Source organism: Coccinella septempunctata, chromosome 5 (genome assembly GCF_907165205.1).
Source record: "Coccinella septempunctata chromosome 5, icCocSept1.1, whole genome shotgun sequence".
Taxonomy (NCBI): domain Eukaryota; kingdom Metazoa; phylum Arthropoda; class Insecta; order Coleoptera; family Coccinellidae; genus Coccinella; species Coccinella septempunctata.
In genome coordinates, this window is record NC_058193.1 from 25,764,439 (window position 1) to 25,778,798 (window position 14,360).

The 14,360-nt window shown below is 35.3% G+C and overlaps 1 protein-coding gene across 3 annotated transcripts; it reads right to left on the minus strand.

The window, feature by feature from the left end:
• Nucleotides 1–405: 405 nt before the first annotated feature.
• LOC123314361 (cytochrome P450 6j1-like) lies at nt 406–6,671 on the minus strand. Of its 3 annotated transcripts, none has more exons than XM_044899615.1 (5): nt 6,614–6,671; nt 2,922–3,790; nt 2,651–2,863; nt 2,348–2,593; nt 406–762 (listed from the first exon to the last, which is right to left on the minus strand). In XM_044899615.1, the coding sequence occupies exons 2-5, from the start codon at nt 3,778–3,780 to the stop codon at nt 593–595; spliced, it is 1,488 nt and encodes a 495-aa protein (XP_044755550.1). In that variant the 5' UTR covers nt 3,781–3,790; nt 6,614–6,671; the 3' UTR covers nt 406–592. The 3 variants fall into 3 exon arrangements, with proteins under 3 accessions (XP_044755550.1, XP_044755548.1, XP_044755549.1); XM_044899613.1 differs by lacking the exon at nt 6,614–6,671 and adding an exon at nt 4,356–4,387; XM_044899614.1 differs by lacking the exon at nt 6,614–6,671 and adding an exon at nt 3,865–4,022.
• Nucleotides 6,672–14,360: the final 7,689 nt, after the last annotated feature.

Here is a 14,360-nt window from a genome sequence, read left to right on the forward strand (position 1 = left end):
ACCTTGAAGGTTCACTGTAATAAATGTATCCAATTAAGAGGAGAATATGTTGAGTAATTAAATATTTTGATATTGAAATTTTGTTTGGTTCTATAGTAGGCTAAGAATTTTTCAATATATCCTCGTATATCCGATTGAATTTGGGGCTGTAACCCCAAAATACTACGATGGATGTAGTGCGTCATGATTGTGAGAGCAATAATCACCCATGATGTGGTTGGCTAAAGTAGGCCACACAAGGAGGAAAATACTCGATAAGGTTGGCTGTGTGTGCCCAACAAGGCCACTTGAGATTACTAGAGATCTCACTCCTCTACATCTAGTGATTGATAGGGTAGCAAAGGATACTTCGGACATGAAAATTGTTGGAAGAGTAAGGACTTAGCCTCCTTGAAGCCCTCTCAATTTAAGTGAAACAATTTTTATTTTCGTGAATTATTATGAATCACAAACATATTGATACGATATATTCGATTAATTGCACAGATAGTTCTAGATTTTCAGCGGTAGACAAATAACTACCCGAAATGAGACCGTGGATGATAAGTTCGGCACTATACATTTAAATATTCTTTCGAGCGATAAGAATGAACTATGCTACTTTTCTAAGTTTGAGCATCACTTGGGCGCTCTCCGGGGTTGTGAAGAATGCAGCCTTCTCGAAACGTAAGGGAATTTCTGTTTGAGGTCCTGGTACCACTTCGAAGTCCTTCAAAATCGTCGCCAATCCAGTTTTCATCGACATAAGACCAAATCGTGCACCTGAAAATTTAGATGAAATCATTTGGATGTATTCGAGATATCAGTTTTCAAAAAATCCTTTAGATTTGGGCATTCAGTTGATAGAGAAGTAAAACAAATATTTTCGTTAGCAAATTTTCCACACCATATTTGAAACTCATTCTGTGAAGGATCAGTAATTCGAAGACGATATTCTGGTAGTGTAGTGTAGAAGAACACTTTTACATCGATACCATGAACAAATGGAGTTAATACCAAAGTTTGAAAACTAATTTCTGGGAAATAAGCTGATGAAAAAAGACCCTGAAATTAACTGGAAAGAAAATGAAATCTGAAATATCTCTACTTACTAAAAGAGAACAGGAGATAACAGGACAAAATATAAACAGAGCATTCACTAGAGGTACTTACTAATATATGAATATGAACGAGATGAAAAGAAAAGTCAAAACTATCTACAAAAAGACAAAGTTACTCTAGACGCTGCTCAAAAATAGAAAGAACAAGAGACATCGAGAAAAAATCAAACCTATTTTTGGAGCGGTCTGAATATAGAAAAAGGATTCGACGAGATGTGCAACAAGTATATATTTGTAATCTACAGGAAGTCCCGAAAGTAAAGCGCACCACGTTCACCATGAATTCAAAATAAAATATCACCTTATTTTTCTCAATAACCTAGAGGAGAGAACGACATAGTTTTGGATTTACAGGGTGTTAAAGTTTGATTATGAAAAACCAAAGAGAAATAGCAAAATGAATCATTTGAGCTAAAAATTACGAATAAGTTTTAAGAAAACTGTCATCTCTACAAAAATTGCTCGAAATTTTTTCCATTACTTCTGATGCACCTTTTATTTTGGGCGTCTTGTTTTCTAGTTTACAGTAACAACATCAATAACAGAGCAATGCATCCTTTCGTTTTGTCACGTCTTTTGGTGAAAAAAGAACGGATTATTCTACCAGTAGAACAATAATGCTGAGCAACAAAAAAGTGCATTGAGGACAAAATATTTTTTCAATTAAACTTCAACAACCTATATAAATTCACAAAGAAGCGTTTTAGGCCTATAGTTAGTTCATAAAGAGAAATAAATCTTGAATTTATTTTTATCGTATGACGGTTTACTTTCGGGACACCCTGTATAACAAAAATTCTCACTCAATACAAGATTTCTTATATGGAAAAGTTCTTTCTCTGAGAAAACGGAATGAAAATCAATAGAAAAAGTTCGGAAATAAATATTGCAGTAATATTCATTGCATGAAAAGATTAATACAAATGAAGGCACCATTACTCCAGGAAATTTAAGATAGATGAAGTTCAACGTGATAATTTCTTGCCGAAATATATCCTGCATGATATATAAGAAGATTGATCCAGTTTCATTATCTCGAAATGTATGATTAATAAACAAATTTAGATGAAAAGAGAGCGTTCGGTAGGAGTGGAATATTTTTTTTTGATGATTATTTTAGATAATTCCTGACCTGGTATTACTCTTATCAGCAATAATTCAATAACTTTATCCAGGATGTAAAATCATCAAACTCAAACCTTATATTTTCTTATCTTCGTTTCGGTTTCCAATTTCAGTAAACTTACCTATACATTTTCTTGGTCCATCACCGAAAGGAAGAAACACATATTGTAAATCTTTGATTTTGTCTCCTCTGAATCTTTCTGGGTTGAACTTCTCGGGTTCAGGATAATACCTGGGATCATAATGAAGAGCAAGAGTTGGAATGAGAACTCTCTGTCCTTTCTTAACTGTTAATCCTGTTTCGAATGTATGGTCCTTAACACAATACCTTTGGAGAAGTTGGAGGAAGGGATATTTTCGGAGAGTTTCTGGAATAAAATTGCATTGTTCAAACATAAGAACTTCAATTAGAAATTAACAATTACCTTTGGTTACCATGTCCAGGTATTCCATTTCTAAAACATTTTCATACGATAATTCACCTGTTGAATCAAGAGTTTTTCTGATTTCTTCCCGCAGTTTTTCTTGAATATCTATATTCATAGCCATCTCATAGAGACATAACGTGAGAAGAATTGAGGAGGTACCCTCTCCAGCATTGAAGAAGGCCATTGCCTGGGCTGACATTTTTATTTCATCTAAAAAGATTGACCATTCGTTAAAGACCTTATTTTCTCAAGATTTTGAAGTACTCACCGAAAACAACGAGGTCATTCTGACTTTTTTCACCAACCAACTCATGCAATAAATCAATCAAATCATTACGCTTTACATTCAACTTCTTTCTTTCCTTGTAAGATCTAAGGAAAACATCTACCAGAAAGTCTGACGATTCCTTCTCAACGAATGGTAGTCTGAAAATGTCAACGAGCAACGGACAGAAGAACCAGGCGAAAACGGCAAAACTTCTCACAAAACCTCTCTGGTCAAGCATTTGATCAGCCATAGCCTTGATTTTGGAGTTTTTGTTCTGTAAACTTTCAGCATTGATACCGAAGGCACAAGAAGAAATAATGTCCACCAGAAATCTTTTCGACAAATCTCTCACATCTACTTCTTGTCCTTCTAAGGATACGAGAAGATTATGTAGATGATTTGACACCTCTTTCATCAAAGGATACATATTCTTCATTTTACCAGAAGAAAAGGCAGGACTTAGCTTCGATCTTGTGAATTTCCACATTTCTTCTTTCATCGAAAACAGGTCATAGGCAGAAAGTGGGTCTACAACTTCATTTGTGTAGTCCATTCGGTTTGGAAATGAAGCAAAATTTTTAATTAGTACTTCTTTTATCATTTCCTTGGTCCTCACAACGAGATTTGGAGCATGGAAGATGTAGACTCCGAAATAAGGTATATTTTCGTCCAGCTTCATATGAATTTCTTGCAAGACATCACCCATATGTTTTTTCCTTATAGCTACGTCGTAAAAATTACCGAAAATAGGAACTGGTTTCTCAAAGTAGACATTACGGTTCTCCCAGTATTTGAAACATCTATATGTATAAATGTAGAATAGGGCTACTAGAGTAGCCAGAAGAATCAACCATATCATTGCAATGAATCTGAAAAAATCAAAGAATTAATTTGAGAATTTGAAACATTACTAAGGAAATCTGAGATTTATTTCATTTTCTACCTTATCTATTAACACTGCTCCAACTGTGATGCTTCGCAGAATAATGCCATTAGCCTTTCCGCACTAACAAAGTAGATGAAGTAACTAGTGATAACCAATATTAAAGTTCAGATAACCCTTATCTTAGAATACACGGATACTGATGATTAAAATTGAATTATTAGCGATACACTTTTGGCTACGAAGATTTAAGCTGTGAAAATGATTGATCCTTGCAGATCCTGACTACGATGAAATCATTGGTTTGAAAAGTGAGAATAAAATCCTGCAAAATTATATTGCAACACAGTCTCATATTTGATCAGATATAAATCATACACCTTCCTTTGTCCTCGGATTCATAATGGTAAAATCATGCTTGCAAACCTGTTCACAAGGCTATTGTCATACAATGTGATTGCCCATAAAAAAATTAATTTGAGGTTGAATGTTATGGCTTAGGAAATTTTTATATTTTTGCAAACTATATTGTATATAGGGGTTTTACTTACGCTTTTGCGAAGCACATGAAATACTGGACTGACTTCTCAGTTTCTATTTACTGATCATAGAAATCATAATATATATACAGGGTGTCCGGGGAATAACTGTACATACTCTTACCAGAGATAGAGTTGGACTAGCTGGTTACGGATTGACTATGAAAAATTAATTTCTGGATTTCCCTAGAAAGCTACAGGGTGATTTTCCAACTTCATGGAAATACTTAGATCATCATAAAATCCAAACTCAGGGCAAAAAAAAACACTTTGTATTTCAAATTACAAATGATTCATTCGTTTTTTAGGAAGAAGCTAAATTATGCTTCAATTCTCGGTATCACTCAAAGTTGTCACATCAAGAATTATTTTTTTATGAATTTTTGAATTTGGATAAAGTTCGAAAATTTGAATTTTTCACCATGAAGAGAACTGAAAATCTCATGTTTGAATATAAAATGTGAATGTATTAGTAGAAAATTTACAAAAAAGTTCAGAGCTTTAATAAGCACTTCAATAACGAAACAATAACAAATGAAAAAAACTAAAATACAGTAAAGAGTACCTAATAAAAATAAAAATAGGAACGAATAAATTGCTGAGTCAACGATATTTCAAAACTGGTTCGAAATAAAAACCATCAGCTTGTATACATTTCTCTTGCCGAATTTTCAAATTGGATACAGCCTTTCGAATCATATCGCCATTATTTCTTAAAATATCGCAACAGTTGATTATTCTGTTCATCAGCTATTATCTTCACTGGAAGAAGTGTAACTTTGGTCTATATCATTGTTGTCGAACACCCAGTATACATAAGAATAATTTTGAAATATGCTTCTGTATACCCTATACACATCACCAATTTTTTTTTCAAAATACCTTCATTTACTCCCTCAAAGTGAAATCCGCGTCTGGGGTGGCCACCCATGCAGTATATCAACAAATTATTATAGTCTTCTTCACCTTCAGTGACTTTTTTAAGAAAATTTATTATTTATTTTCGACCTGCACAAGATGACTATGTCCTGTTCAGGTAAATAAATTGCAATTTTCGAACTTTATCCAAATTAAAAAATTCATAAAAAAAATAATTGTTGATGTGACAACTTTGAGCGGTACCAAAAATTGAAGCATAATTTAGCTTCTTTCTAAAAAGCTAATCAATTATATGTAATTCGAAATACAAAGTGTTTTTTTACCTTGAATACTTTAAATGGAGATTAATGATTCCGGCCCTGGAATAATGGAATAATTGATATCTTTCTGACTGAACCTTAGCATGTGTCAAGAACCTCCTAAGTTTCAATAATATCCGTCAATAAGTTCGGATTTCATGATGGTCTAAGTATTTCCATGAAGTTGGAAAATCACCCTGTAGCTTTTTAGGGAAATCCAGAAATCAATTTTTTATAGTCAATCCGTAATCAGCTAGTCCAACTCTATCTCTGGTATGAGTATGTACAGTTACTCCCCGGACACCCTGTATACTTACTCTAGTATGCTAATCCAGTAGTAAGAAATGCGGCGAAAAATTTACAGTTGTCGTTAAAGCGAATGCGCGCCATTAGTTTATTTCAACTCGAACGTTACCTAGACTTTCCTACCTTATGTCAGTCGAATTGTTTATTTGGTATAAATGAGGAATAAACATATTTCATTCGGTAAAAGAACTTATTTTTCGATTCATACGGGACTTCTTATCAGTATTGAACACATGCATGGACGACTAATTGTGCTGTTTGTATATGCTTTGTTAGAAAATCAGTACAATGATGTTCCAGGTTTCAATGAAAATATATCCGGATCTCGGAGTTAAGGTGTGTTAAGTCTGAATCAAAATTTGTCGGTAGAGGTGTTATTGATTATTCATTGATTTTTTGACCAAACCGTGAATTGTCTGAATATTGGAGTTTTATACCGAATTCCATGGTTACAACTAGTGCTTACTAAGTAAATATTTGGTACTCACTACAAAAATTCCGAAAGATCCCAACCTAATATCACCAATGGAATTCAATATTATCGCAGATTTCATTAGATGAACTGGTACCTGAGTATTGATGAGTGCATATTATAAACTCAGTGTAACAATGATTTCAAAATATCCTGATCTAGTGCAATACTACCATATTATACCAATAAAATTCGCGATCAGTGAAACTCGATAATTCATTCAAGTTTTGAATTTTCTGCTTGCATTTATTATTTTTGATATGATAGACAAGTACACAAGAACATTTCAGAAAATATCTTATAAAACTCTTTACCTCTGAGCAGATCGTGCAACAGTGAAAAACCGAATGACTGAAAGAAAACGCGTTGTTTTCCGACATATACCTACCTTCGATACTTGAATTTTCCCCTCTTTAAAAGATTCGATCGACAGAATATTCAGGAACTCGGCAACTACTCGAAAATAAACTAATGATGCGCATTCGTATTAACGACCACTGTCAATTTTTCGCCGCATTTCTTACTACTGGGACTACGTTCGGCCAGTAAACACCGGTACAGATCGAGTAGAACTAGAGTTTTATCACAGATCAGCTAGGGCTAATGGAGACTGTACAAATTGGCAATTTTTGAATGAACGAACGACAAATGTCAACCACAAAAATCATGAGAAAAATTTGAATTTGAATGCAATTCGTTCGAAAATGTATATGAATAGATAATTCTTAGTGTGGATTAAACGGAAATTCTACAGTTTTATGAATAGTTCGTTTATAAGTTGTTTTTTTATGGTTTGTCTCGTTTCATAACTCTATTTCTACACAAACTCCTTTCGCGCCCCACCTTGGCAGCTGGGGCTCATAGAGTTGATTTCGAAAACTCTACTCCGTCTAGAACGAACGACAACTATTGACACTGTTTGTTCTGAAACTGCGTGCCCGAACGACTCGGAACAAAAAGTGCTGATACAGTCTACTGGCCGAACGCACCTTGTATTAGCATTCTAGAGTAATAATATATAATATGATTTCTATGTTACTGATAGATAATATTTCTATGTTCTGCCACAGACTCTAGATATATAAATCCTTTCAATTAGTTGTTACGTTCAACCAATTGAAGATAAGGGATAAATAATAAAGGTACCGCACCAACTTACACGATAAGTGTAATTTAATTTTCACACCCAATATAATATGATCAATAGGATTCAAAATAGAATATTATGTTCGAAGGTGACTATAGTGTTCAGCCAAGTTGTCAACATTGGTGTTTTGCTTAATCTCTGTGAAATAGTAAGGGAAGTTGGACAAAATTAGTTTCTCTATTTATCCATTTTTGTTTAAATAGGCCAATGAAAATTCTGATGAAAATATGATGAAAACATAAATATCAATTGACTTCGCATTTGGTTATTTTAAAAAACTGGCGTATAATAGAATTATATCGCCTTGGTGTTCTGTTTCTATCATTCAATTCTTTTTTGAATCCCGTGAACGAACATTTTCCCAGAATCGCATAAATAATGGACAAATCGGTATCGGTCTCGTATATAATGAGAATATAATCCCGTAGACATTCAAATCAACGGTTATCATATCCGAGATAGATAAAACATGTTTCATTTAATACCAGAACCATAGCACGTACCAATGCTGTCCATCAGGTTAGATTTGACAATTGCATCGTAACGAAAGCCATACAGGGGGCAGTAATAGCGATACAGGGCCGTAAACTCTCATTCAGAACCAGTATAAAGTCCATGGTGTCGGACGTGTCTATTCAGTGAACGCCATATTGGGATCGACAACTTATAACCTAGATATCGTTATATTTAATATCCACATCCCAATGAATGAGCTTAGAGAATTATTGGGGGAGTGCTTGTGTTGAACAAATGACCTAATTAAGGACGAAAAATAACGAAATATTGCCCTGGAAAAGGTATATTTCAACGGATTTGACTTAATATAGGCAAATATACAGAAGGAGAAAACTTCTAAGGGAACTAATATTCCAGAGCTTCCACCTCATTAATGTTTTTTTCACTAAAATGATCCACGAAGCTTGGATCTAAATACGGAATGTACTGTGTATCAGAGGGGTGTAGAGAGAGAAAGCCTCTTGTATTTGGAGATCCGGAAAAGCGTCTGTCGCAGAGAGTTCCAAAGATGATCCAGGTTTAGCTCTATCAAAACTATAAATAGGTATAGCTATTCACATGAGAAAATTTCAAATCACTAGATAAGAAATCCCTTCAACGAGTTGAAATAAACCTTAATTATGTGAAAATGGAATACACAGTACACAATACACAATACACGTTGTAAATATCAAACTGGAAACAATCATTTCGAAGATTTGTCGTTCCATTAATGCGAGATAGTCATGAACGAGCGAAGGAAATCCCAGAGAAGTCGAAACATCTAAACGCAACTGTAGACGGGTTTCAGGATCATTGTCCCTCATACGTACAGTGTAGCGTTAAATATTCCAACCAGAGGATGGAGTCTTAAACGAAATCGTGGCGACGTTTTGAGAAATTATTTCAATTCTCATCATGATAATACAGAATAGAGTTCATAAATAAATTTATGATATCAGTTTTTTATATAATGTTCTGAACGGCATCTTTTTGGTCCCCTCTATTCTGCAGCTGTTGTCCTCTAGAGTTCCCGAGAAAAACTAAGATCGAGGGAAACTTTAGCTGTTCCTTTCCGTCGTTTGAACTCAACTCAAAATTCGCCAATTTGTAGATTTTTGACGACATTTAACTCGGAATTTAGCGATACCGATCCCTTTAATACGTCCATCCCTCAATTTAAAAAACTCCTGAAACAAAAGCTATCACAGGATGTTGTTTCGTGAGTGCTTTGCCATATATTGTTTAGAAACTGTTGTAAATTGAAATTTTTTATTTTTTATTGTATGATTTTTTTCTACGTAATTTTTTGTGAATACTTTTTTTGGGTTGGAACATCTGTTTGTATTCCTATCTTCATAAATAAATGAATAAATAAATGATGCGTCACCTGTCCGCAAAAACTAAACCAAAACCTCATTTGCCCTGCAGTCTCCCACATCAATTCTAATTGGTCGCAAAAGGTTTAGACCAATTTCAGATGATGATTGTAATTGTGGATATCGAGCAACTGAACATGTGAAAATGCAATTACTTACCCCAACGGGCTTAAGAAGAAACCTTGGCGAATCTCCAGTGGTCTGGTAGGAGAAAAGGGCTTCCAAAGGAAAGGGAAATAGCAAACTAACCCCAATTAAGCTTTGTGCTTATATAGAAGACACAAGGCACTCCACTCAAAGTTGCTCAATGTGACTCTGGTTTAATTATTAGTTATTGTCATGATGATTGACAGGCGAAGAGTTTTTCCTGCCCGCAAGGTGTGGCTAGCAAATGGGACAAAAACCGCCTGACAATCCCGAGTCAGGCAACGCTAACATTCACGATCGGGCAAATTCATTGCTCCCAGATTTAACTACTACCTACAGTTAACGAATGTACAACAATTCGTCAAGCCAACGTAGGCGTGTCAAGAGGGTTTGCTCACCACATAACATTCGGTCGGAGAACAGAGTGAAAATGGAGTACACAGTACTCCTAGTACCAACCGGGAACGTCGGCAAAATCAAACTGGAAACTACAATTACGAAGAATTGTAACTGTAACTGTAGACCGGTCTCGGGATTATTGTCCCTCATCAGTACAGTGTAGTGTTAAATATTCCAATGGAATCAGGGACGTTTTGAGAAATTATTTCAATTCTCATCACGATGCGACACTGGTCCCGCATAGAACGAAGACCCAATCCTCCGGTGGGAATATGTAACGCTACACTGTTTTGATGAGGGACAATTATCCCGAAACCGGTCTACTGCACCGTTTAGATGTTTCAGATGCTTTAGGATTTCCTACGCTTTTCATGACTAACTCGTATTATTGAAATGACAATTCTTCGGAATTGTTGCTTCCAGTCTGTTAATTATGTTCATCACATATTTTTGTATTCATTTATTCACCTTATGTAGAACGGATAATATAGTACTGATTTAAAACCCAAAAATGTATTGATTACCGTCATAACCTCACTTTTTAGTCCTATTCGAGGATGTAGTAATATCTAGATAGCCTAGACCAGTTCCATGCATAAAAAAATATTGTGTTACCATAGCAACGAACAATAACTCTTTAGAAGTGTCAGTGTGAAGTTTGAGGTCAAAAAAGTAAGTAAGTAAGTTACGCAATAGATTAAAAGAAAGAAGATGTCCACCGAAATTGTGAAAATCGAAAAAGTGGAGTATCGAGCCATCATCAAGTACCTGTATTTAAAAGGGTTAAGAGGTAAGCAGATTTACGAAGATATGCTTAATACCCTTGGTGATCAATGTCCTTCGTATGCCACCGTGAAAATTTGGACTGCAAGCTTCAAAAGAGGTAAATTTTCCATTGAAGATGATGACCGATCTGGAAGGCCATAGTTTCTGTGTCAGTCCCCGAAAATATCGATGCAGTTCATTTGGACATGAGAAAAAGCCAAAGCAAAATGGATTCCCAAATGTTTGAATGTGGACCAAAGCATGCAAAGGTAGAAGCATCGCGTTCGATCTGTGCTTGATTTGAAAACGATGTAGATTCCTCAAACCGAATTTAGTTACTATGGATGAGATTTGGGTACATTTCTACGATCCAGAAACGAAGCAACAATCGATGGAATGGCGACAATCTGGTTCTCCAAGACCTAAGAAGTTTCATGTCCAAAAATCTGCTGGGAAAGTTCTTGCTTTAATTTTTTGGGATCGTCATGGAGTAATCATGATTGTTTTTTTAGATAAGGGTAGAACAATAACTGGAGATTACTGTTCCACATTACCGACCAATCTACGGAAAAATATTAAAGAGAAAAGACGCGGAAAGCTATCCATAGGTGTTTCATTTTTGCAGGACAACGCCCCTGCACACAAATCTCATGTTGCCATGCGAAAAATTCGTGATTTAAGGTTTGAATTACTAGAACACCCCCCTTATTCACCAGATTTGGCTCCATCCGACTATTATCTCTTTACTCAACTGAAAAAAAGTTCAAAAGGTCGTAAATTTTCTTCCAACGAGGAGGTAATAAAAGCTGTGGAGGTCTGGTTTGCAGAGCAAGAAGAAACATTTTTTTTGAAAGGTCGAAAGACGTTGCTGGTTCGCTGTAATAAATATATCCAATTAAGAGGAAAATATGTTGAGTAATAAAATATTTTGACATTGAAATTTCGTTTGGTTCTATAGTAGGCTAAGAATTTTTCAATATATCCTCGTATATGTGAAATGTGTCAAATTTGGAATGCCAACCGACTACTTTTATAAAAGTGTATGGACTATATGGCTCTGCTTGAATCATATAATATTTTCAATTAGATAATCTCACTCTCCATCTATTTCGGAATTTTAATACTCGATAAAGTTCCTCCAACAATTTTCGTGTTCAATAATTTATTCATCCCGAAATTGAGGCCCGTCTACCTGTAGGCATCCGAAAATGAGCTACAACTGCGTTCTCGTTCCGCTCTCTTTATCTCACCCTCGGTTCGAATAAACACGATCTATGCTGTTAGTTGGCACTTGGAGTTCGAGTGGGCCGGGAAAAAGAGGCTCGCCCCGATGTAAATCGCTGCCAGCGGGTGCGAAGTGGGTGCCTCCGCGAAAATATTAGGGGCTCGAGATTATAAAATGGTAGGTTGGATATTACTTTGAATAATATATCTGGCAGGTATCGCTCCGGAGTTGGTTCAATTGTGTGGATGAGATATAAATGTGAGGGAGCTATTCCAACTTCGAGCGATGTGTGGATTGAGCAGGAGAAGAAGGGCATTTGTGAGGGGTTTCAATTCAAACTGAGCCGTATCCAAAAATTACGTTTTATTCGTTTCAGCGGATAATTCCGTTGAAATTTGTTGTCGAAGGATTCCTGGCGCATTCGCCAATTTGCAATATGCTTTGCTGAGGACCTAATAGCGACTTCTATGGACTGAGTGGATTCACTAAAAACATTCCAGAGGATCTAAAGCTAGTTACACCAATGGACTGTTGAACTGCTGTATTATCTGTCACTACCCACATCATCATATCATGAAATATTTTGATAATCTCTCTTTCAGAGGTTTTTCGTAGCCTACCTAAATCCAGAGTGTAATTGAATAAAAAACTTTTTCGTCTGAAACCAATGGATTCTTTGGAGAGGCTGACTAACACATAACGAAATGTAGGGTGTAATGAAACTTGATGGAAGTAGATCAATAAATCTTTCAATAAAATAATACATTGGACTTGTTACGACAAGAAGAGGGAGATGGTTTGCCCAATATAGAAATGCTGATTACTGAAATGTTGTAGTTGACAACATTTCATTTATCAGGACAATTGGCAATCATTCCCGCGGGACAAGTCTCTGTTCCGGAATTGAAAAATGAATTTGAAAAGAAAGATATTTTCTGGGGTGTTAAAATATTTTTGTGAAATATAGAAGATAACATAGGTTTCGAATTTTTCAAGAATGATCCACGAAAGAATATTCAATTCTGTAAGTGTACTGTGTTCTGTTAATACCCAGTCAACCAGAAATGTAACAGTAAGTCGCAGGGAGTGCCCAAAAATATCGCATTGAAGCGCTTCTTTGAGAAGTTTCATGGATGTACTTAAGATTTCACATTGTGGACATTAACGTCCGCATATTGTTAAGTTTGCGAATTCCTCAACTTTAGATCCCTAGTGGTTGCATGTAACATCATATCGAGATGTTCCGATGAAGCGAACATAGCTACTATTATGCGACTTCTCTCTGTTGATATTTTTGAAATATTGAATCTGTGATATTTTTAGAACATGAAATGATGTGTTGTGAATAAATTTCGATGAACTCTACCCAGCGACTTCTCTAAGAAAAACTTTCAGTAACTGTCTGAAATGTTCTATTTATCAGCACGTGGTCTCGAGGTTAACTCATAACCTAAATCCCGCTATGCAAAACGTGGTGTGACGTGTTTCGTTCTGTGACTGCGTTGTGTTGAGAGAAAGAACAAACAAAATCTGTATGAATGAATTTTTAGAATAATTTTTTTAACCGAGCTGTTCTATTATTAAATTTCGTTTTAGTTAAGTGTTACTTGACGTTGATTGATTAATTAACGTGCAGTAAAAGGTAAGTAGTTATATAACCTATTGAAATAATAACTACATCATGATCACTTCTTGGCCCTCTTATCCTCCCCATTTTTGCACCTTTGTAACGTTCAAACTTTCAACATACCTCTTATGAATTTAGGTGATAAGTTACATTCACAACCTTCAAAATCAAACTTTGAATTGATTTGACTCATCGAGAGAACTTCAAATTATTATTTTAAATACTGTGCTGGAAAAAATCACCTTCTACTGTTGTTAGATTTTTCATGACACTCAATTTATTACTATCAATACACCTCTGATTTTTTCTTCTTCAGGTGGACCATGCCGTTCCTGAAGTGGAATGAAGATTTATAACAAGATATATGTTCTTTATTTTATATATTTGGATTTGTATGAAACATATTAATCTTGAATAAAAATATATCAGTAATTCATATAGTTGTTCAATTTCCCTTTTGAGGATGAGAGCAGAATGCGAAATATATGTAGGTAACAGTAAAGAGTAAACACAGGGTACAAATGAGGCGTTCAGAGCTAAAGAGGCCCAAGCTACATTTTTTCTGATTGAGTTTACGAGTATATAAAATTTTGATTCATTTTCAGGCAGTTCTTACTGTTAATTCAATTTCAGAAAAATTGTAGCTTGGGTCACTTTTCCTCGGAATGCCTCGAATATAGAGTGCAAATTGATTGCCACGATGGTAATTATCAAATTGAACATGAATATAACTTCAATAGAGGATACACTTTGGTAGTTCATTCTGTCAAAATAATCGTTCCAAAAACCTCCAAAATGAGAAGTCGCAAAGTTGCTGTCTAGGGTGCTTTTTTTACACCTACTATGTAATGTACTGGGTAATTACCCGCGATATGCG

Bases quoted from the DNA above. Each gene is read 5' to 3' on its own strand.
- LOC123314361 (XM_044899613.1), bottom strand. The intron at 2,864-2,921 runs GTGAGTACTTCA...CAATCTTTTTAG, and splicing joins GAATGACCTCGTTGTTTTCG to ATGAAATAAAAATGTCAGCC. The intron at 2,594-2,650 runs GTAATTGTTAAT...ATTTTATTCCAG, and splicing joins CCTGGACATGGTAACCAAAG to AAACTCTCCGAAAATATCCC.